Source organism: Acipenser ruthenus, chromosome 7, assembly GCF_902713425.1.
Source record: "Acipenser ruthenus chromosome 7, fAciRut3.2 maternal haplotype, whole genome shotgun sequence".
NCBI lineage: Eukaryota > Metazoa > Chordata > Actinopteri > Acipenseriformes > Acipenseridae > Acipenser > Acipenser ruthenus.
Genome location: NC_081195.1, coordinates 54,530 through 78,148, shown reverse-complemented (window position 1 = coordinate 78,148; position 23,619 = coordinate 54,530). Strand labels below are relative to the sequence as shown.

At 45.1% G+C, this 23,619-nt stretch overlaps 2 protein-coding genes and 1 pseudogene across 8 annotated transcripts in view; 2 read left to right on the top strand and 1 right to left on the bottom strand.

Moving 5' to 3' along the window:
• The window catches only part of LOC117415351 (Kv channel-interacting protein 2-like), a 122,488-nt gene extending 116,900 nt beyond the window's left edge, over positions 1 to 5,588 (top strand). For all 6 annotated transcript variants that reach the window (XM_059025977.1, XM_059025979.1, XM_059025978.1 and 3 more), the window contains 5 exons: positions 1,442 to 1,512; positions 1,771 to 1,878; positions 2,357 to 2,461; positions 2,808 to 2,870; positions 3,336 to 5,588. In XM_059025977.1, the coding sequence (XP_058881960.1) occupies positions 1,442 to 1,512; positions 1,771 to 1,878; positions 2,357 to 2,461; positions 2,808 to 2,870; positions 3,336 to 3,383 (395 nt within the window). In that variant the 3' untranslated portion in view covers positions 3,384 to 5,588. The remainder of the gene's footprint in view (positions 1 to 1,441; positions 1,513 to 1,770; positions 1,879 to 2,356; positions 2,462 to 2,807; positions 2,871 to 3,335) is intronic.
• Positions 5,582 to 14,756, bottom strand: LOC117415350 (cytochrome c oxidase assembly protein COX15 homolog). 2 transcript variants are annotated; one of them, XM_034025579.3, is made up of 10 exons: positions 14,674 to 14,756; positions 14,489 to 14,560; positions 14,143 to 14,297; positions 12,182 to 12,304; positions 11,500 to 11,686; positions 10,884 to 11,051; positions 10,539 to 10,620; positions 9,354 to 9,508; positions 7,181 to 7,294; positions 5,582 to 6,742 (listed from the first exon to the last, which is right to left on the bottom strand). In XM_034025579.3, the coding sequence occupies exons 2-10, from the start codon at positions 14,555 to 14,557 to the stop codon at positions 6,611 to 6,613; spliced, it is 1,185 nt and encodes a 394-aa protein (XP_033881470.3). In that variant the 5' UTR covers positions 14,558 to 14,560; positions 14,674 to 14,756; the 3' UTR covers positions 5,582 to 6,610. The 2 variants fall into 2 exon arrangements, with proteins under 2 accessions (XP_033881470.3, XP_058881958.1); XM_059025975.1 differs by having other exon boundaries at positions 14,143 to 14,294.
• On the top strand, positions 14,497 to 23,195 carry LOC117415353 (copper homeostasis protein cutC homolog; annotated as a pseudogene).
• The last annotated feature ends 424 nt before the right edge of the window (positions 23,196 to 23,619 follow it).

The window sequence follows — 23,619 nt, the reverse complement described above, 5'->3', positions numbered from 1 at the left end:
TCCCCGATACGGAAAAGCTGAGCTGCTAGACGTGCCTATATCCCCGGGACATACCTTTGGGCCAGCCGTGGAGGAGATCCTGCAGAGATCCCACCAGGAATGCGAGGCATCCCGGCAGGTGGCTGCGTTGCTCCCTCCCCGCACTCTCAAGTGGGGCAGGTCGAACCATTGGCGAGCTCCTCCGACGCGGACTGTCACCAGGACAGTTCCAGTCCCCACGGCTCAGCTGGATGACCTAAGGCATCACCTACAGGGCACACCAGCAGCGAACAACCAGCCCCTCCCAGCAGGCAGAAGGACGTGGCCAGCCCACACACCAGCGTCCCAGGAGGCGTTTCCAGGGCCACCGCCCTAGACAGCCAACCCAAACTGCCCCGCCACAACCTCAGCAGTCCCGGCAGGGCCCCTGAAGGCTTGTGGCCTCAGACTCCCTTTCGGCACAACAGCTGCAGTACTGACTCGCTTGCACCTCGGACACCTACCTGGGTGCTCGCCACCGTGCAAAACGGTTACGCGCTTCAGTTCCGCTTGGGACCTCATCCATTTCGAGGCATCTCGCATACTTTCGTGACAGACCCTCTCCAGGCCTCGGTACTTCAGAAGGAAGTGGCCACCTTCCTGTGCAAGCGAGCCATTCGTCTCGTAGACCCCGCCTCCCACGGAGAGGGGTACTACTCAAGGTATTTTCTGGTGCCCCAAAAAAATGCTGACTTTTGCCCCATCCTAGACCTGAGGCTTCTCAATGGGTTCTTAAAAGAAAGGAGGTTCCAGATGCTGACTCACCGTCACATTCTCCAGTCAGTCCAGCTGGGCGACTGGTTCACCACCGTGGACTTAAGGGATGCGTACTTGCACATTCCCATTCATACAGAGCACAGGAAGTATCTCTGCTTCGCTTTTCAGGGAAGCGTTTACGAGTTCGCTGTGCTGTCTTTCGGCCTCTCCCTAGCTCCTTGCATGTTTTCAAAGTGCGTGGACACTATCCTGGCTCCCCTGCGGCTGCTATCTCGACGACTGGTTGATCTGTTCCCAGTCGCGAGAGGGAGCAGTGGCCCACGCAACGTTTCTGACAGCATTTGATGAGGCTGGGCCTCACCATCAACGATGCAAAGAGTCGACTTACACCGGTGCAGTGCACGACTTACTTGGGGCTCCGGCTGGACTCCAGTACGATGTGTGCATCCCAGGAAGGGGCCTATCGGCAGCTCTGGTATAAAGAGCTCAGTAATACCTACCCAATGGGCAGGGATATCCCATAGTCATGTTGGTGGTCGTCTTCATTTCCAGGGCACCAGGGTTACGATAGGTAACCTAACGTTACTGATATAGTTCTGGAGTTGTTTGAAGCTGCAGTTATTTTTTTATGGAACATGCTGACCTGATGTTGCTGCTGAATTCATATCTGCATCCTGAGAAGACTGAGAATATTTTTATTTTTTAGATTCAAGTACATACGCACACTTCCTGTTTGAAGCTTTTGACACTGACAAAAACGGATCTATCAGCTTTGAGGTAAGAATGAATAAATCTGCCTATTTGTGTGAGAGGGGTGTGTTTAATAAACTGTACAGTGAGGTTTGTGTGAGGGGGTGCTTAACTGTATTTGACGTGCTGTCTCTGGTACAGTGAGGTTTGTTTAACTGTATTTGACATGCTGTCTCTCTGGTACAGTGAGGTTTGTGTGAGCAGGTGTTTAACTGTATGAACAGATCCCAGTGGATTGCTAATAGCTGACACGTCTATAAGAAGTCTTGTGTGTTCCCTCCCCAGGATTTTGTCATGGGGCTGTCCATCATCCTTAGGGGCACCATTAATGACCGACTAAACTGGGCTTTCAACCTCTACGATCTCAACAAGGATGGCTGCATCACCAAAGAGGTACGCTCTGCAACAACAAGCATGCTCTCCAATGTCTATCTGTGCTTCTCACTGAGGCTTTCATGAAGCATGCTCTCCAATGTATATCTGTGCTTCTTCACTGAGGCTTTCATGAAGCATGCTCTCCAATGTCTGTCTGTGCTTCTTCACTGAGGCTTTCATGAAGCATGCTCTCCAATGTCTATCTGTGCTTCTCACTGAGGCTTTCATGAAGCATGCTCTCCAATGTCTATCTGTGCTTCTCACTGAGGCTTTCATCTTCTCACTGTACCACTGTTCCACACTCTACATATGTAGATTAAACATGTCATAATACTCATATCATGGAAGGTGATGTCAGAACCTGTTAATTACAAGCCAGCCTGTCAGCCACTCCAAACACATATAAAGGGACCACCTTTCTATCTGAATATAATGTGGCCTGTATATATTCCTGGCATGTGTATTAAGAGCTGATGTGCTTTACTGTGCTTTGCAGGAGATGATGGCTATAATGAAATCGATCTACGACATGATGGGGAAATGCACCTCCCCCTGCATGCAGGATGATACACACAGGGAACATGTGGAGTCCTTCTTTCAGGTAACACCTGCAGCCAGAGCATGAAGAGCAATAGAAACTGAATTAATTCACCCAATGAGGTTACTGCGCAGGCAGGGAATGCTGCTGTGAATGAATCCACCCAAAGAGGTTACTGCGCAGGCAGGGAATGCTGCTGTGAATGAATCCACCCAAAGAGGTTACTGCGCAGGCAGGGAATGCTGCTGTGAATGAATCCACCCAAAGAGGTTACTGCGCAGGCAGGGAATGCTGCTGTGAATGAATCCAATCCTATATTTTTCAATATAGGAACATTCTGAAACATTGTTTTACTTTTTTATGTGTAATTTGTTCTTATAAAATCCTTGATTTGTGTATCACTTTTCAGAAAATGGACAGGAATAGCGATGGGGTTGTGACAATAGAAGAGTTCATCGAATCATGTCAGAAGGTATGTTTGATAGAGAACGGACCAAATCAGACTTGTTTTACAACCCTTGAACACTCTTACAGATGAAATGAGTGAGTGTGTTTATCTCTTCAATTGGCTTTAAAGACAGGCTCTATTCATAGCTACATATACTGTATATGTATGAAGCAGATTTCACTACTACAGGCTGAGTTCATGTTCAATGACCCTAAAACACTCAGTCTTAGTGGCAAAAAACCACTATGTAACCATTACTAAAATGCATGATTATACAACGCTCCAAAAAAAATCAAGAAATCAAATCCAGTATCCGAATCACAGTGCAGAATTCTAACCAGGCCCTCCAGATTGTAATTATCGTAGAATCCCTGCACTTCTGTTTGCTGGTTTGTGCTCAAGTGAATACAGATGTCTTTTTGTGAGCTGCTCTGGGGTAGGGGTAGGAAGATGGTTTGACGTCATGTATTTTGTTGGTTCTGTTTTTAGGATGAAAACATCATGAGGTCCATGCAGCTGTTTGACAATGTTATCTAGAGGAAGTCCTGGAGAGAGCCGGGTCCCTCCTGTGGCACTGCCCTCCTGGGAGACTCTGGGCTTTTATTTTTCACACAAGAGCCATTGGGAGAGGTGACATGGGAACAAATATTTAAGCTAAACCCGGAACATTAAGAAAGAAAAGGGGATGGATTTTTAAAAAGCTTTTTGCTGGCTGGATTTCAGGGCCTCTCCTTTGAAAATCTGCGACAGTTCGGACACTGCAAGAGGTGTCATGAAAAATCAACAAATCCATGAAACCCACAGTCATGTTACCGTAGCACTGCAGACGGAATTACAACAACTTCTTCATTTTATATAGCATGAGATTATCATATCCACTCTAGCAATCTGTTAGTAATTGAAAAGATACACCAAAGCCTGCCTAATGAACTTTCTGTTTATATATGACTAGATACCTCAGCTACTGCATCAGGCTTAATAAACAATGCGCTCACCCCCCTGCCCCGCCCCGCCCCGCCCCGCCCCGTCTGTGATGTCATGCTGACAAGGTCACGAGTCAAGAGTGACTGAATGTCCCTGACTGAGACTGCTGGAGCACGAGAGCTACACTGTATCACAGCACAGTGTGAAGAGTGCCAATACCCACAACCTGACTGAGACTGCTGGAGCACGAGAGCTACACTGTATCACAGTGCCAATACCCACAATGCTCTTGAGTAAAAATCATAGGCAGTGAAGTGAAAGCAAGAAAACTGAACCCACAGCCCAAAGGAAATGTTTTAAGTAAAATATATTATTTATTTATTAGTTTTGATTAGCTGTTACCCAGAAAATATGTTTTTACGTGTTTTGTTTTTCTCTCTGGCTTTGCTTAGCCTTTTCTTGCCTACATACAGCAAGATCTTTTTTTTCAGTTCTGCCATTTGTTTGTTTGGTTCATTCATCAGAACTACTGAGAAATTATTGTATTGTGGTTCTAATGCCAGCTACGACCACTGGCAGATCCAGGATAAAAGGGGTTAACTGTCAAATAGTGTGAAGTACTCGGTAAGAAGAATATGCTTTTGAAGGGTTTAGAAAGAGCTTTCTGATAGCATTAACTCTAAGAAAAAAATGGAAACACTAGTCTTTAAAGATCAATGGGTAGAAATGTATTAATAATCAATATCTTGATCACCCCCTTTTTAAATTCACATACACAACAAATGCGCTATGTCATGTGATATGATTGCACCAGTTGTGTGGTATAGGTCTTTCCATAGTAGAGAGCACTACCTATAACTCCCCAGCCAGCAGCTGCATTGCTGTGAAGTCACATTTATTATTAAACGTACTTTTAGCTATGTAGCTATGTGTTTTTATGCCGATTTTAAAGCACTGATTTTGAATAGACGGAAAGATGACATCTCTTGTTAAAGCCCAATTAAACAAAAAAACACAAAACAAAACAATGTTTGAATCACATTCCACGGTCACCAATGACACGTACTGGCTCTTTGTGTGACGGTTGTGTTCATCAGTAGAAAGGGACTCATTTCCTGGCATGTCAGTAGGAATTGGTCATAGGCATGGACTCCATTGAGACTAGTGTTCTAGTAGAGCAGGAGCCTCTACCGGCTCCGAACCTTCTCAAATATCTTGGACTGCGGTCAGTGATGGGGAAATGTCATACTACAGTCCCTTTGGTGTCCGTGCCATGTGCACCCCACCCTCCCCAGAGTGCTTCAGAGTCGCAGCAAATCCTCCAGTAAAGATGAGCGAGATCCTGACGGCTGTATATGCGCATGCACTGTTTCTATAGCATTGGAAATGAGTAGCTCACTGGATGTCAGTGTGTCAAGTTATCTACTCTCTACCGGCTGCTTTGCATTTCAAATATGTATATTTTGTACAGAGAGAGAAATAAAATCACCGTTGCTATGCACCACTGTTGCAAGCCTGTTTTTCCTCCATGGAATAATCCAGCAATGCAGTCATCTGTGAAATGTGGAGCTTGTAAAATCACAATGAAAAGGAAGCAACAATCTAAACACACAACTAGAATGTGCTTTCATTTAGTAAGCACCTCAAAATATACCAACAAGCTCTAAGCACAGACCACTCCGTCTGCATTCACTGACAGTAAATCAGCACGGCATTGTAGCTGTACCGCCAGTCCTGGAGCACCCCCTTGTGGTGCCAAAAGGCAATTTGTGGAAACAATCTATTCCTATTAACACAAAATGCAACTTGAACAAGGTTTAGGACATTATTTATTTGTATAATTTACAATATTTTACAATGTCTTATGCATAAGAAAACTGGGCAGTACTCTTTAGCAAATGCAGTGAGAGATTAACACGGCACTGTCTGCAAAGCAAACTGGATTTACAAATGAAATAACAAAATCAAATAAGAAGTTTGGATGCGACCCCCTGGTTCGTGTTCACAGCAACCGGACTCCAAGAGGCTTTCTTTGTGTTTCTTGTCAATATAAACCTACTGCTGGTGTTTCTTCACGAATAACATTCATTCAGTAGGAATTAAAAAGCCCTTTTCTGATTTTAATCAAGCCTGCACTGTATCCTTTGTCACCATCTGGTGGCATAATCGTGGAATTAAAGGAAGTCCACTAGAGAGGAGATGGATAAAGAAATAGTTATAAAATGGTGATAGGTTTGAATCAAAGGCTTTCATAAACAAGACCCCTCTTTGAAATGCATATCTAAATGTATTACCGCACTAAGCTTCTTTGTAGTACTACGATATACAATATAAATCTTAACATGCTAGCCAGTGAAATTATTATGGAAACAGACAAGAGCCTGTGAGCTAGAGTTGGGATGTTTGTGTAGAGGATGATGTTTCCCAATACAAGCAATGCAGAAAGGGAGCAGGTGGTCCAGCAGCAGGGTCTGTCGGACCTCTCTCTTGAAGAGAAAGGGAGCAGGTGGTCCAGCAGCAGGGTCTACCGGACCTCTCTCTTGAAGAGAAAGGGAGCAGGTGATCCAGCAGCAGGGTCTGTCGGACCTCTCTCTTGAAGAGAAAGGGAGCAGGTGATCCAGCAGCAGGGTCTATCGGACCTCCCTCTTGAAGAGAAAGGGAGCAGGTGATCCAGCAGCAGGGTCTATCGGACCTCTCTCTTGAAGAGAAAGGGAGCAGGTGATCCAGCAGCAGGGTCTATCGGACCTCTCTCGAAGAGAAAGGGAGCAGGTGATCCAGCAGCAGGGTCTATCGGACCTCTTTCTTGAAGAGAAAGGGAGCAGGTGATCCAGCAGCAGGGTCTATCGGACCACTCTCCTGAGCTCTGCCAGCAGCCAGATTGCCAGGGAGAGCAGTGCCAGGGACCCCGACTGATGAGTGGCAGCCAGAGGTGTGGGGACGTAGAGAAGCAGGGTGCTGATGCCCAGGCCAGCCTGGTTTGAAACACAGAGAAACAATCGTTATGTGGCAATCAATAGCAATCTGTTTGTGGAAGTCCAACACTGGAATCCTCCTGCTTTAGTGAACAGGGGTGTTAACAAAACACTAATCTCACGACATGCAGGCCACCATACAGTACGGATAAGGAGATGGGCGCCTCTTGTATGATGCATAATAGGATCAAATGGTCTTAATGATGAGCCACAAAAAGAACTACAATGAGCTATGTTGTGCTTTTGGTTTCACGATACGACAGATCATGTAAAAAGGTATTGCTATTCATTGATGCACGATGATTTGTTACACTTCTATCACTGAATTAAAACAAGCGCTAACCCAGATTTTATAATCCTGTTTCTTAAAACTTATTAGCACAAGCAACATTATTCTTTAGAAAAAGCCTTGCATGCATTTCGAGATATCTTTCCAACCTGCATGTACGCCATGGCCAACAGGGAGGTGAGAGCAATTCTGGTTCTTCTGGGCAGCGGGATCCTCCGAGAGAACAGGTAGAGGCCAGTGATGGCAGCCACTGAGCTAATTGCCTACAGAGAGAAGACAAGCAAATCATGCAGAACACAGCTAGTGTAAGGAGAGGTATCTCTGCAGAGACACAGAACACAGCTACTGTAAGGAGAGGTATCTCTGCAGAGACACAGGACACAGCTACTGTAAGGAGAGGTATCTCTACAGAGACACAGGACACAGCTACTGTAAGGAGAGGTATCTCTGCAGACACAGAACACAGCTACTGTAAGGAGAGGTAGCTCTGCAGACACAGAACACAGCTACTGTAAGGAGAGGTAGCTCTGCACACGCAGGACACAGCTACTATAAGGAGAGGTCTCTCTGCATACACAGGACACAGCTACTGTAAGGAGAGGTCTCTCTGCAGAGACACAGGACATATCTACTGCAAGGAGAGGTATCTGCAGAGACACAGAACACAGCTACTGTAAGGAGAGGTCTCTCTGCACACGCAGGACACAGCTACTATAAGGAGAGGTCTCTCTGCACACACAGGACACAGCTACTGTAAGGAGAGGTCTCTCTGCACACGCAGGACACAGCTACTATAAGGAGAGGTCTCTCTGCACACACAGGACACAGCTACTGTAAGGAGAGGTATCTCTGCAGACACAGAACACAGCTACTGTAAGGAGAGGTCTCGCTGCAGACACAGAACACAGCTACTGTAAGGAGAGGTCTCTCTGCACACGCAGGACACAGCTACTATAAGGAGAGGTCTCTGCACACACAGGACACAGCTACTGTAAGGAGAGGTCTCTGCACACACAGGACACAGCTACTGTAAGGAGAGGTATCGCTGCAGACACAGGACACAGCTAGTGTAAGGAGAGGTATCTCTGCAGAGACACAGAACACAGCTACTGTAAGGAGAGGTATCGCTGCAGACACAGAACACTGCTACTGTAAGGAGAGGTATCTGCAGAGACACAGAACACAGCTACTGTAAGGAGAGGTATCTCTGCAGAGACACAGAACACAGCTACTGTAAGGAGAGGTATCTCTGCACACACAGGACACAGCTACTGTAAGGAGAGGTCTCTGCACACACAGGACACAGCTACTGTAAGGAGAGGTATCGCTGCAGACACAGGACACAGCTACTGTAAGGAGAGGTATCTCTGCAGACACAGAACACAGCTACTGTAAGGAGAGGTCTCTCTGCACACGCAGGACACAGCTACTATAAGGAGAGGTCTCTCTGCACACACAGGACACAGCTACTGTAAGGAGAGGTATCTCTGCAGACACAGAACACAGCTACTGTAAGGAGAGGTATCTCTGCAGACGCAGGACACAGCTAGTGTAAGGAGAGGTATCGCTGCAGACACAGAACACAGCTACTGTAAGGAGAGGTATCTGCAGGGACACAGAACACAGCTACTGTAAGGAGAGGTATCTGCAGAGACACAGAACACAGCTAGTGTAAGGAGAGGTATCGCTGCAGACACAGAACACAGCTACTGTAAGGAGAGGTCTCTCTGCAGAGACACAGAACACAGCTACTGTAAGGAGAGGTATCTCTGCAGACACAGAACACTGCTACTGTAAGGAGAGGTCTCTCTGCAGAGACACAGAACACAGCTACTGTAAGGAGAGGTATCTCTGCAGACACAGAACACTGCTACTGTAAGGAGAGGTAGCTCTGCAGAGACACAGAACACAGCTACTGTAAGGAGAGGTATCTCTGCAGACACAGGACACAGCTACTGTAATGAGAGGTATCTCTGCAGAGACACAGAACACAGCTACTGTAAGGAGAGGTATCTCTGCAGACACAGGACACAGCTACTGTAATGAGAGGTATCTCTGCACATACAGGGGATAGCTACCACAGGAAGAGGAAGTTGATGATCAATTCATTCCAACACAGACCAGACTCCTGACCCACTTTGAAAGAATGTTTAATATGATTTGTAGTGTTCACATCCTTTGTTTGTAGTTGCCATTTCAGTACCTATTTATTCACATATCTGACCCACTCAGAATAGAGAGATACTGACAGAGAGCGGCACAGAGCAATCACAAGACGAAGACATGCAAATAAAGACAGCCAGCACCCCCAGTGCCATTTACCAGTATGCGATGATCGAATTGCACTGTGGTAGGGTTTTCAAAGAAATTCTTCAGGGTGGGAGAGAAAGCCAGCAGATCATCGGGGATCCAGCGCTCCCCCATTTTAGGGAAGGAGTTATACACCAGGCCAGCGTCCAGCCCCGCCACGAAGGCACCTGCAAGGAACAAGCACAGCCTGGAAATGTGAAATCAACACCACACAGATAGTGCTAGATCAGTATGTCCAATCATTTTTCACCCCTAGCCGCAGCAATTCCTCACACAGCTCAGGAGAACTGAAGTTCAGCGGGCATCCTCCGATCCCACGACCGAGCCAGCTTCCTGTTTTACACCCAGGAACTCGAGGGAGGATGTCAGCGAGCTACCAGCCTCTGGACGACAAAGGCCAGCCCTGCAGGTGTCCACTCTGAGCTCACTGGATGCCTGGCCAGCAGGGCTCGCTGTAGCTACCAGCCTCTGGAGGACAAAGGCCAGCCCTCCAGGTGTGTGCTCTGAGCTCACTGGACGCCTGGCCAGCAGGGCTCGCTGTAGCTACCAGCCTCTGGACGACAAAGGCCAGCCCTGCAGGTGTCCACTCTGAGCTCACTGGATGCCTGGCCAGCAGGGCTCGCTGTAGCTACCAGCCTCTGGAGGACAAAGGCCAGCCCTGCAGGTGTCCACTCTGAGCTCACTGGATGCCTGGCCAGCAGGGCTCGCTGTAGCTACCAGCCTCTGGAGGACAAAGGCCAGCCCTCCAGGTGTGTGCTCTGAGCTCACTGGACGCCTGGCCAGCAGGGCTCGCTGTAGCCACCAGCCTCTGGAGGACAAAGGCCAGCCCTGCAGGTGTGTGCTCTGAGCTCACTGGACGTCCGACGAGCAGGGCGAGCTACCAGCCTCTGGAGGACAAAGGAACCAGGTGAGCCACTTGGGACCCCCTCCCCCTTCTCCCTTAAAATGTTTAATGGAAAAAGTGAGGTTAATGTTACAGAACTGAACTAACACAGCATTCATTGAAGCGTTAATAAACTTTATCACAATAAACGTAGTGCCCCATTTCCTACCCATCCACCACACGTAGAACAGCACAGCCAAACCAATGACCAGGTAAACAGTCATCAGACCCCGGCAAGCAGTTCACAGCATCCACCCTTCGAATGCACTGCTGGATTGACCACCTACACACAGTCCAGTCACAGAGGGCAGTACCTGAGAGAGCAGTGAGGAAGACGAGGCCACCGGTCCCCTGAGCAAATCTCCTCAACACAGTAATCTGTCGTGTGTCTGGCAGCTGAAAGATACAAAATCAGAGTGTACCCAGTGAATACATAGTTCTGAGACTAGGACACCTCTGCATGCTATTACACCAACACAGAGCAAAGCCAATGAAGCAGCTCATCTATATGATTGCAGTTTGAAGCTGTGCTGTGAGGAGGCTCCCATGCAGGTTGCAGCCCTGGAATTTATCTGCATTAAAAGCAGCATTACAGTATCCAGTCTGCTGATAAATATACAATCCATGTTGTAGTCCCAGCTGCTCCTAGAACACAGTACCTTGTGCTGAGGCAGCACCAGCGACAGCCCTGCCCACAAGCTGCCACAGTAGAGGAGCAGGGCCGAGCCCAAGTGTGCTGCCAGCCGGTACTGACTGACCCGTGGGACATCGTGGGAGTCTGGCTTCTCCTCCAGACCGCTCTTCACCATGTACCAGCCCAGCAGTCCCTGCCAGGAGAGAGGGGGGGGGGGGGGGGGAAGAGGAGAGTCATGAAGGCAGCTTTTCACAAAGCTATATGGGCTCGCTACGTAATGCACAGCCTCATCATGCCCCCCCTGGAACTCTGCTGGTAAAGACGAGAGGGGGGCAGACCCCCCAGAGCTCAGGAGCTCCTCTTCACTTCTAGTTGCCTGCTATAGATATATGTAACACAGGCTTGATCTGTCAGTGTCTTTATAGAAGCAAAAGCCAGTAAGTCATTTAAAAAGAACCATTCACAATGACAGCAATGATCTGAAAAAGGTCAAAGTAAAAAAATAAAAATAAAAAAGAATTGACTTTCAAGCTCCTCTCTCTTTCATGACTTAGCAAGTGTGCCTGTTCTCAAAGAAAGTGCTGAACAGTCCCATCTAAAGGGGTACCATTTCTAATTTACAATATGAAATGCACTCTGACCTGGAAGCAGACAAAGCTGCAGAGTCCGAGGACACGCCCCTTCATGGTTCGGTTTAGGTAGCCCCGCCTCCAGAAGTAAGCGGCTGGCAGGATGAAGGCCAGACCCACCAGGCGCCCCCACATGCGATGAGAATACTCCATGTACCAGATGAACTTGAACTCTGGCAGCGTCATGCCATGGTTCATTCTGCGAGACACACACCATTACTCAACTCAAACACAAGGTTCATTCTGCGAGACACACACCATTCCTGAACTCACACAAACACGGTTCATTCTGTGAGACACACACCATTCCTCAACTCACACAAAACACAAGGTTCATTCTGTGAGACACACACCATTCCTGAACTCACACAAAACACAAGGTTCATTCTGTGAGACACACACCATTCCTCAACTCACACAAAACACAAGGTTCATTCTGCGAGACACACACCATTACTCAACTCAAACACACGGTTCATTCTGTGAGACACACACCACTACTCAACTCAAACACATGGTTCATTCTGTGAGACACACACCATTACTCAACTCAAACACACGGTTCATTCTGTGAGACACACACCACTACTCAACTCAAACACATGGTTCATTCTGTGAGACACACACCACTACTCAACTCAAACCACGAAAACTGGTATTTCTGTACCCTAACTGGCTGTGCTGTTGAACTCACATTCTGAACTCTGGATACTGCTGGTATTTCTCAAACTCTGCCTCCCACTCTGTCTGGGTGCTTGGAGGCTTCATCTCTTTGATCAGGTGCCAATCGACCATGGAGAGACCTGACTCGGTCAATCTGCAGAGACACAAATCCCACACTGCCATTTTTAAAACAAAGACACAAATCCCACACTGCCATTTTAACAATGTCAATTATCTTACTAGGACATAATGACATGCCAATGATCCCAGTCAGCAGCAGAAAGGAATCTCCACTAGAAACTGTCCACTGGGAAGCAGATGATTCCAGGGCACCTTTCACTCCCTGAGCTCTGCACCTCTCCAACATCAACCCACCCTGACCCTAACCAACCCCAGTCCTAAAACCTAACCACAACCCAATGCCTAACCCTAACCCCAATCCTGAAACCTAACCCTAACCACCCAAGCCCTGAAACCTCACCCTAACCAAATGCCTAACCCTAACCAACCCCAGCCCTGAAACCTAACCCAATACCGAACCCTAACCAACCCCAACCTGATACCCAACCCTAACCAACGCCAGTCCTAAAACCTAACCCCAACCTGATACCTAACCCTAACCCCAATCCTGAAACCTAACCCTAACCAACCCAAGCCCTGAAACCTAACCCTAACCAACCCCAGTCCTGAAACCTAACACTAACCCAATACCTAACCCTAACCAACCCCAGCCCTGAAACCTAACACTAACCCAATACCTAACCGATCTCCCTGCGTCCGCCACCCTCATCCAGAACTCCGCTGCCTGCCTGGTGTTCTCTCTGCCTCGCTTCTCCCATGCAACTCCACTACTCCGCTCACTCCACTGGCTCCCGATCACTGCTCGCATCCAGTTCAAGACTCTTGTACTAGCCTACAGATGCCTTGACCAGACTGCACCCAGCTACCTCCAGACTCTCATCTCTCCCTACACCCCCACTCGACCTCTCCGCTCCGCCTGCATTAGAAGACTGGCTCTGCCTCCTCTATGCTCCCCTGCCTCCAGAGCCCGCTCCTTCTCCACCCTCGCTCCGCAGTGGTGGAATGACCTTCCTACAGATGTCAGGACCGCCCAGTCCCTGACCACATTCCGGCGCCTCCTTAAGACTCACCTCTTCAGACAGCACCTGTAGAACTCCTGTTTTTCCCCTGGGACACTTATCACCCTTCTTTAAATGTGCTTTACTTGCTCTTATCTGCCCCCTATTTTACTGCATTTAATCCTGTACTTCAGAGTACTGTAATCTGCCAAGTGTTTAATCTGTAGTATTTTGTATTTAATCATATCCTGATGTAACTATCACTGACACTGTTATCTGCTGTATTATTGAATTGTATTTTGTCACACTTGTACTTGCTTGAACCAAAGTCATTGTATTTATCTTGCTTAATTGTATTATTACTTGTACTGTGATACTTGAAATGTATTTGCTTACGATTGTAAGTCGCCCTGGATAAGGGCGTCTGCTAAGAAATAAATAAAAATAATAATAATAATAATAATAATAATAATAATAATAATAATAATAATAATAACCCTAACCAACCTCAGCCCTGAAACCTAACACTAACCCAATACCTAACCCTAACCCTGAAACCTAACCCTAACCAACCCCAGCCCTGAAACCTAACTGTCTAGAATCATCTGATGCCCTGAAGACAGCTTCCAGTGGATATTCCTTTGTGCTGCTCTCAGTCACCAGGAAACAGACACAACACTATCCCTCTAGTGACAAAACAACAGAACTGCAGGGATATATAAGTGCATTTTTCAGCTCAGCTCATTAATAGTATGCAGTCAGTATTGTGACTTGAGTACAGCTATGGCATTAAAACAGACCACAGAAGGGGGTAATTAATCAGTTATTTATACGAAACCCACGATGTTCAGTAGCTCTTCAAGAAGGCAACCCAGGAGATGGGATGGGTCTACTGCACAACCTCATAACTTACCTGGTAACCCCTCCGAGAACAACAGCCCCCACCACCATCCCACTGCAGGCTACCAGCCAGCTCCCCACGATCCGATCCGTGGCTGCGTTAGGGACGGTCGCCTGGACCGTGGCAGTGCTGCGCCCCCTTCTGGCCAGCCATTGCGGCACACGCTGCTGCAAGCCAAAGAAAAAGCCTGAGACACTTCAGGGTGTAACAGAACAAAGAGACAATGACCTTGGCGTGACCAGCTGTTTTCATTGCAGCGTGATACCCAGGCTATTGGAGTATATGATTATATCGATTAACTTTCGTTACATGTATTCACGAATAAATATATGGCACCCTCTGGTCTTTTCGGTCTTACCTGCACGCCACTTCTCAAATGCAACCCCTTAGCGAGCCGACATCCGCAAGCAAAGGCATAGCGCAGCATCTCCTACAGAACAACACGGATAAGGAGGGTGTATACAGGTTTGATAACATAATTCTTTAAATAATAATAATAATAATAATAATAATAATAATAATAATAACCCAAACTGCACTCACACAACGCGTTCTCGACTGTCTTCACGTGAAAACTTTCAATATGGATCAACTTTCACCTTTCACCCTCTGATTTAAAAAAATAAAATATAATAATAATAATAAAATTAAATTAAACTACCAGAAATATCATTATTTTATACAGTGTTGTTTGAATTGTAAGAATAAAACACTTAATAATACCGATTTTGCGATTTGTTACATTTCCGGGGTCAGGCGCAGCTGAAGCCTTTTCGTGCGCGGTCATGTTGTGATCACATGACAGGGGTTAGTTAGTACATAATGGCCTCTGTTGAAATGAACGCTTGAATTAATCCAGTGGTTGTTTGTGAAGAACAAACAATTAATTTCTTAAGCTAATAAATTGTATTTTTTAAAAAGGTTTCTAATCAGCAAAATATTTGTAAGCATACTACAAGTGAAAGCCAAAGCCCCGCTGGAATGAGTAACAAGCATTCAAATTAAGTTACGCTATTTCTGTATTTTCGATTTCTCTTTAGTAAATTGTAAAGCTATTTTTAAAAAATCAAGTTAACCTGTAGCTTTTTTTGTGTGTGTTTACTATCACTTGACCCAACGTGGACAGTTTCGTTGTGGCATCAAACAGAAAGACACGTTATTGGCCGCTGATATTTTAAGGCAGCCAATCAGAGGAAGCATGTAGGGTGTCGATGGTTCGCTGGATTCAAAAAAAAAAAAAAAAAAAAAAATTGAACAGGTAAACACGCAGAGAAGCTGAAAGTATATCAATGTTTTTAATAAACCGAGCTCTAAAATGGTGTAGAATGTGACAGATACGAAGAACAGGTATTCCTAGGGGAGCAAAGTAATTGAGACAAAGAGCGAGTGTTTTGTACAGCTCTGTAATATCCTGCATCATGCCATACCGTATCCGTACCGTTCACACTACAACACATCCAGAGACACAAACAACAATATTCCGAATTGTACCATAGTCTATGTATGTACCGTATGTATCAAACAGTATGTGCGACAGGAGGGTTTTAATAGTCGTATCGCATCACAATCTCTACTTTATGATTTAAATGAATGTCTAATCTATTGGAATACGTTGATGTAAAATCACGTGTTCGTGTATATTCTGGTGTGTTGTTTACCATAATATAATCGTGTTTCCTAGTAAAAACTGCATACATAATGTCCAGCGAGGTTAACTAGCTCTTGTGGTCCTATTATTATTTATTTCTTAGCGACGCCCTTATCCAGGGCGACTTACAGTCGTAAACAAATACATCTCAAGAATCACAGTACAAGTAGTAATACAATTAAGAGCACGATAAATACAATGACTTTGGTTCTAGCAAGTACAAGTATGACTAAATACGATTCAATAATACAGCAGATAAGTGTCAGTGATAGTTACATAAGGATATAATTAAATACAAAATACTACAGATTATATCTATCTATCTATCTATATATATATATATATATATATATATATAGAGAGAGAGAGATAATATACAGTGCCTTGCGAAAGTATTTGGCCCCCTTGAACTTTGCGACCTTTTGCCACATTTCAGGCTTCAAACATAAAGATATGAAACTGTAATTTTTTGTGAAGAATCAACAACAAGTGGGACACAATCATGAAGTGGAACGAAATTTATTGGATATTTCAAACTTTTTTAACAAATAAAAAACTGAAAAATTGGGCGTGCAAAATTATTCAGCCCCCTTAAGTTAATACTATCAGTTTTGCACATCGAGAGACTGAAATTTTTGCCCATTCCTCCTTGCAAAACAACTCGAGCTCAGTGAGGTTGGATGGAGAGCATTTGTGAACAGCAGTTTTCAGTTCTTTCCACAGATTCTCGATTGGATTCAGGTCTGGACTTTGACTTGGCCATTCTAACACCTGGATATGTTTATTTGTGAACCATTCCATTGTAGATTTTGCTTTATGTTTTGGATCATTGTCTTGTTGGAAGACAAATCTCCGTCCCAGTCTCAGGTCTTTTGCAGACTCCATCAGGTTTTCTTCCAGAATGGTCCTGTATTTGGCTCCATCCATCTTTCCATCAATTTTAACCATCTTCCCTGTCCCTGCTGAAGAAAAGCAGGCCCAAACCATGATGCTGCCACCACCATGTTTGACAGTGGGGATGGTGTGTTCAAGGTGATGAGCTGTGTTGCTTTTACGCCAAACATAACGTTTTGCATTGTTGCCAAAGAGTTCGATTTTGGTTTCATCTGACCAGAGCACCTTCTTCCACATGTTTGGTGTGTCTCCCAGGTGGCTTGTGGCAAACTGTAAATGACACTTTTTATGGATATCTTTAAGAAATGGCTTTCTTCTTGCCACTCTTCCATAAAGGCCAGATTTGTGCAGTATACGACTGATTGTTGTCCTATGGACAGAGTCTCCCACCTCAGCTGTAGATCTCTGCAGTTCATCCAGAGTGATCATGGGCCTCTTGGCTGCATCTCTGATCAGTCTTCTCCTTGTATGAGCTGAAAGTTTAGAGGGACGGCCAGGTCTTGGTAGATTTGCAGTGGTCTGATACTCCTTCCATTTCAATATTATCACTTGCACAGTGCTCCTTGGGATGTTTAAAGCTTGGGAAATCTTTTTGTATCCAAATCCGGCTTTAAACTTCTCCACAACAGTATCTCAGACCTGCCTGGTGTGTTCCTTGTTCTTCATGATGCTCTCTGCGCTTTAAACGGACCTCTGAGACTATCACAGTGCAGGTGCATTTATACGGAGACTTGATTACACACAGGTGGATTCTATTTATCATCATTAGTCATTTAGGTCAACATTGGATCATTCAGAGATCCTCACTGAACTTCTGGAGAGAGTTTGCTGCACTGAAAGTAAAGGGGCTGAATAATTTTGCACGCCCAATTTTTCAGTTTTTTATTTGTTAAAAAAGTTTGAAATATCCAATAAATTTCGTTCCACTTCATGATTGTGTCCCACTTGTTGTTGATTCTTCACAAAAAATTACAGTTTCATATCTTTATGTTTGAAGCCTGAAATGTGGCAAAAGGTCGCAAAGTTCAAGGGGGCCGAATACTTTCGCAAGGCACTGTATATATAATATATATATAAATAAACAGGACTATGTAGCTCCACAGCGCTTAGCTTGAAGTCCAATCCAATGAATGCATAAAGTTCAAATCCAACCCACACTTAAATTAATTTTGATTGTTTATCAAAACCATGTAAAGACTCAAGAATAATGGCTTTATATTCATTTTTTTTTACCAGCTTTACAACCTGATGGCTATTGTAGAATTAGATTGTCACAAGAAATTCAGAGCGTGTGTTCTATACACATCCCTTAAAACCATAATCACAAGAAATTCAGAGCGTGTGTTCTATACACATCCCTTAAAACCATAATCACAAGAAATTCAGAGTGTGTTCTATACACATCCCTTAAAACCATAATCACAAGAAATTCAGAGTGTGTTCTATACACATCCCTTAAAACCATAATCACAAGTTCCTGCCATTGTTAGGTGTTGTTTAGTTAGGTAAATATTTGCTGATTAGAAGAACACTATGAAGTTCAGTCTGTCTGGTAAGAGGCTTTGTTTCCGGTAACACAAGCACACATTTATGCTTTATTGTTTTCTTGTTATGCTTCAATACAGTTTTCTGGTTCTGTAGGGATGGCTGATGGCTTTCTGATGGAGGTGTGCGTGGATTCAGTGGAATCCGCAATAAACGCTGAAAGAGGAGGTACAGCATATCTACATGCATGCAGTTACTTCTTATCTTCTGTCTGTTAGGATGCTTACTGTATTATTCCACCACCTCCAGGTGCCTGCAGGATCGAGCTGTGTTCCAGCCTCCTGGAGGGAGGCATCACACCCAGTATTGGTGAGTCCTGAGGGAACAAAGTATGCATACAGTCATGACATGACCTGTGAAGCTTGTACACCAAGCTTCACAGGTCAGGTCTGCTCAGGTCTGCTGCAGGTTGTGAAGCAGCATGTCCAGATCCCTGTGTTTGCCATGATCTGTCCACGTGGGGGAGACTTCCTGTACTCGGACCGTGAGGTGGAGGTCATGAAGAGGGACATCCACCTGTGCAAGAGTCACGGGGCAGACAGGGTGGTGCTGGGGGCGCTGAGAGGACTGGAGTGTAGACACAGAGCTCTGTGTGGAGCTGCTGGGTAAGAGGCACTGATCATCTACACAGCTTTACACATGAGCAGGCAGAGTGGTGCTGGGGGTGCTGAGAGGGCAGGAGTGTAGACACAGAGCTCTGTGTGGAGCTGCTGGGTAAGAGGCACTGATCATCTACACAGCTTTACACATGAGCAGGCGGAGTGGTGCTGGGGGCGCTGAGAGGGCAGGAGTGTAGACACACAGCTCTGTGTGGAGCTGCTGGGTAAGAGGCACTCCACTTTTACAGGGTGTTTTACACATGACCTACTCCTGATCACAATTATGTTTTTTAGGGACTGTTTTATAATATAACATTCCATAATTATTTTATTTCAACAGCACAATCCCCCTTTTTTCAAATTCCAACATAAAAATAATTGAATAAATAACTAAATAAATAAAAATACTGTGAGTGAATACATTGTTTTTCTTTCTTTCTTTTACAGCCGCTTCACGACCCCTGCCGGTTACTTTTCACACAGGTAATTTGGACTAAAGTCTTTGTCTTTTGGACTGGATTGGGTGTGGTAAGCTTAACTGTAATAAAGAGGGTGAGTTTTTCTCTCATTTCTCTCATCAGTTTAAATAGTTTAAGCCTTGGTGCAATGCAGTGGGACCTCATTTACCTTGGTGCAATGCAGTGGGACCTAATTTACCTTGGTGCAATGCAGTGGGACCTCATTTACCTTGGTGCAGTGGGACCTCATTTACCTTGGTGCAATGCAGTGGGACCTCATTTACCTTGGTGCAGTGGGGCCTCATTTACCTTGGTGCAGTGGGGCCTCATTTACCTTGGTGCAGTGGGACCTCATTTACCTTGGTGCAGTGGGACCTCATTTACCTTGGTGCAGTGGGACCTCATCTACCTTGGTGCAGTGGGACCTCATCTACCTAGGGGCAGTGGGACCTCATTTACCTTGGTGCAGTGGGGCCTCATTTACCTTGGTGCAGTGGGACCTCATTTACCTTGGTGCAGTGGGGCCTCATTTACCTTGGTGCAGTGGGACCTCATTTACCTTGGTGCAGTGGGACCTCATTTACCTTGGTGCAGTGGGACCTCATTTACCTTGGTGCAGTGGGACCTCATTTACCTTGGTGCAGTGGGGCCTCATTTACCTTGGTGCAGTGGGACCTCATTTACCTTGGTGCAGTGGGGCCTCATTTACCTTGGTGCAGTGGGACCTCATTTACCTTGGTGCAGTGGGACCTCATTTACCTTGGTGCAATGCAGTGGGACCTCATTTACCTTGGTGCAGTGGGACCTCATTTACCTTGGTGCAGTGGGACCTCACTTACCTTGGTGCAGTGGGACCTCATTTACCTTGGTGCAGTGGGGCCTCATTTACCTTGGTGCAGTGGGGCCTCATTTACCTTGGTGCAGTGGGACCTCATTTACCTTGGTGCAGTGGGACCTCATTTACCTTGGTGCAATGCAGTGGGACCTCATTTACCTTTATTATTATTATTATTATTATTATTATTATTATTATTTATTTCTTAGCAGACACCCTTATCCAGGGCGACTTACAATCGTAAGCAAAAACATTTCAAGCGTTACAATACAAGTAATACAATAAGAGCAAGAAATACAATAACTTTTGTTCAAGCAAAGTACAAGTTTGACAAACCACAATTCAATAATACAGCAGGTAATAGTGATAGTTACATCAGGATATGATTAAATAGTGATAGTTACATCAGGATGTGATTAAATACAATGCAGTGTGTGTTGGGGGACTTCTGCCATGGAAATGGGATCTAATGTACTTAATGCTTTTTTTTTTTATCTCAGCCTTTGACATGGTGCGTGACCCAGTGGTTGCCATGGAGACCCTGATTGCGCTGGGGTTCGAGAGAGTGCTGACGAGCGGGGGTGACAGCAGTGCCCTGGAGAGGCTGCCTTTAATAAAGAGGCTGGTTGAGCAGGTGTGGGATCCTGACTGGAAGGCTCATTAATATTCTCAGGCAGAGTGGGAGTGCTGTATTAGCTTCTTATCTTACTGGGGGTGTGCGTCTGCTCTCAACAAGAGTACAGCTGTGGAACTGAGAGGGTTATGTATGACTTGCCCGGGAAAAAGTACATTTACTCAAAATCCAAATACCACAATATGAAAATAGCTGTATCTTTAAACGTGCTTTAAAGAGTAAGTAGCGGGGTTCCGAAAAATCTGGCGTTCCATGTCCCCACGAGCTGCTAAACTGTTTAAATACCGTACCTGTCATTTCTACTCACTCTGTACGTTTCTAAAGCCTGTACTTGTAGGGGTGCCCGGCAGCAACGCCTCATCGCTCTTCCTCTTTTTTATTAACAGGCTAAAGGAAGAATAATTGTTATGCCTGGTAAGTAAATTTTCCATGGTGAAAGTGTCACTATATATGCATTCGCTGTGGTCTTCTTCTGCTGCTGTATAACGTCTGTGCAGTACTGCAGTGTTAGACCAAGGCACCCAAATCCAGTAGCAGCCCCTTCATATCACTACAGCAGCACTGTCTGTAGCTTTCCATGGTTCACACTGGTCATTCCTGGTGTCCTGTCACTTGTGTGAAGATCAGTTCAGGGGTCCCAGCCTCCTCCTCATAGACCATGGGGCTGATCCTGACAGGACCGATAAGGTACAGTATTAGGAAGAATTTAGTTTAGCTTTCTAAAGCTATTGGGCCTGTTTTTTTTTTTTATCAAGGTCATGTAATTTGCACCAGTGTATGTGAAAGGGAATTGCTGTAAATGTTACACAACTAGTAATGTGCAACTCAGAAGGGTGATTGAGAAGTATGCCTCAGAGTTATAGTTTCTAGTTTTGTAAGAGTAACAGGAATAAGGACACCAGTGATGTTGTTTGTGCTAATGGGAGTCATTGCTGTTTCCATGCTAAGTATTGATTCCTGCCTGTGCCTTCTCTGCCTCCTGCAGGTGGAGGAATCACAGAGAGGAACTTGCAGAGGATCCTGGAGGGCTCTGGGGCTCAGGAGTTTCACTGCTCTGCTTGCTCCAGCAAGGACTCTGCAATGAAATTCAGGTGAGATCTGTCGGCACGCAGGTTTTCCAAAGTAGTGCAAAAGTGAAAGGAGCTGCTTGCAGGAAAGTTGGACATTTTTCAATCCAAATGAACAGCAATACATTTACTGTAACCTTAAGCCCTTTCTCAGAGATGCCTTTCCCTTGCATGATTCACAGAGATGACTAAGGAAGGAAGCCGTGCACTGCAAATCAGCACCATTCCCTGTATTTTGTCTGTATGAGAATGGATAGCAGGGTTTAAAGATATCGCTGTAGTTGCAATGGTTTTTATTTTTTCTCAGTGCTTCAGATAGATATTCCTTTATGTCCATCAGCTGTGATTGTTGAGTGCTGCTGAGTGAGATCTGAGAGTTATTTTCAGGTTAATAAAGTGACTGCTGCTCTCTCCTTTGCAGGAATTCTTGTGTTAGCATGGGGGCAGCGTTGTCCGCCCCTGAATATGCACTCAAAGTGTCAGATGTGAGCAAGATTCGAACCCTGAACGCCATCGCCAAGAACATTTGATAAAGGCTAGTGGATGAGAACAGGCCCATGTAAACTTGTGAGAATCAAACCACTAAAATAATCGTCAAAAATAATGAAACAGAGTTAGAAAAGTGACAAGTTAGAATTAGTTTTGGTCCCAAGCACCTCTACTAATGAAGTCACCACCACAGGAGAGTGCCTGGCTGTTAGGGGCGCTGCTTCTCTTTGTGCAACGCGTGCACCCTCATCATGTCATAGTGACTCAGCACACAATTGGGAGCAGAGTGCAATGGATTAAAACGATTTAGATAGGAAGCATTGTACTGCAAATCAGCACCATGTCAATGCGTTGCTATTTTTACATGTTCTTACTGTTCTTACTTTATTTGCCAATATGTATTCAGATTGCTCTCAGTTCCTTCTGATTTCGGAGTCCCTTCAGTTGATCTAAATATGCCTGTCAGTTTAAATCATTAACGTATTTTACTTGCACATTTTGTTTTGAAAGACATGCTTTAGATGAGTCATATTTGAACACTTTGATCAACTGAAAAAACCTCCTTGACATGTCTTAAAGCATTTCTAGCTTAATCATGTTATACAGTGCAGATGCCCCTCTGAATCTCTGCTGTGCTGCCGTCTGGTGTGACCGTGTATAATGGGAGGTTTAGTGTGTCAGCCTTGCACTCTGTGACTAAGATTTAAAAAGAAAGAAAAGAAATGAAGCATGATGTTGATGAATCGTCCTTTAAAGCCACTACAGCCTTTTAATTCAGCATTTCTGTCTCCACTGAAGGATACTTTGGGCACAGGAGGGATGTTGCTGACAACAAAATGTGTGTGTGTGTGTGTGTGTTTTGTTTTTTTTAAATGTCACTTGTTGATTAAAAGAAAGAAAACAAATACTAAGAAGTTCATTTGAAATTTGTGAAATCCTGAGTGATGTACCTCCTGTGCATCTGCTACAGTGTCAGTTCTGTCTTTCTTGTGAGCGAGGGGACAGGGGCAGGGCTTCTCCAGTATAAGGGCTATTAGTGCAAGCAGAGACACAATGCACAGAGTCTATTGTAATCACCTACATTGAGGGGGATAATAATGCATCTCTTATGCTGTGATAATCCTGCTGGTGTTTAAACCTCCTTACTTCCAAATAATGAAGCGCTCTACTGAAGTTTCTGTTTAAAGCAACTTCTCAGTTAATTTCCAACATGCACAACCAATCCCAGGCTCTCACACCATGTTGAAGGAAGTTAGGTGTGCAGCAGGGCCCCCCCTCTCCCAGTCTACACTGTATTGTCTGCATTCAAACACAAAAACA

Excerpts from the sequence above, each read along its gene's own strand:
- LOC117415350 (XM_034025579.3), bottom strand. The coding sequence starts at position 14,557 with ATGCTGCGCTATGCCTTTGCTTGCGGATGTCGGCTCGCTAAGGGGTTG. Across the intron at positions 10,621-10,883 it reads TGGTGCTGCCTCAGCACAAG|CTGCCAGACACACGACAGAT; the intron begins GTACTGTGTTCT and ends TGTATCTTTCAG. Across the intron at positions 6,743-7,180 it reads TGGCCATGGCGTACATGCAG|GCTGGCCTGGGCATCAGCAC; the intron begins GTTGGAAAGATA and ends GTTTCAAACCAG.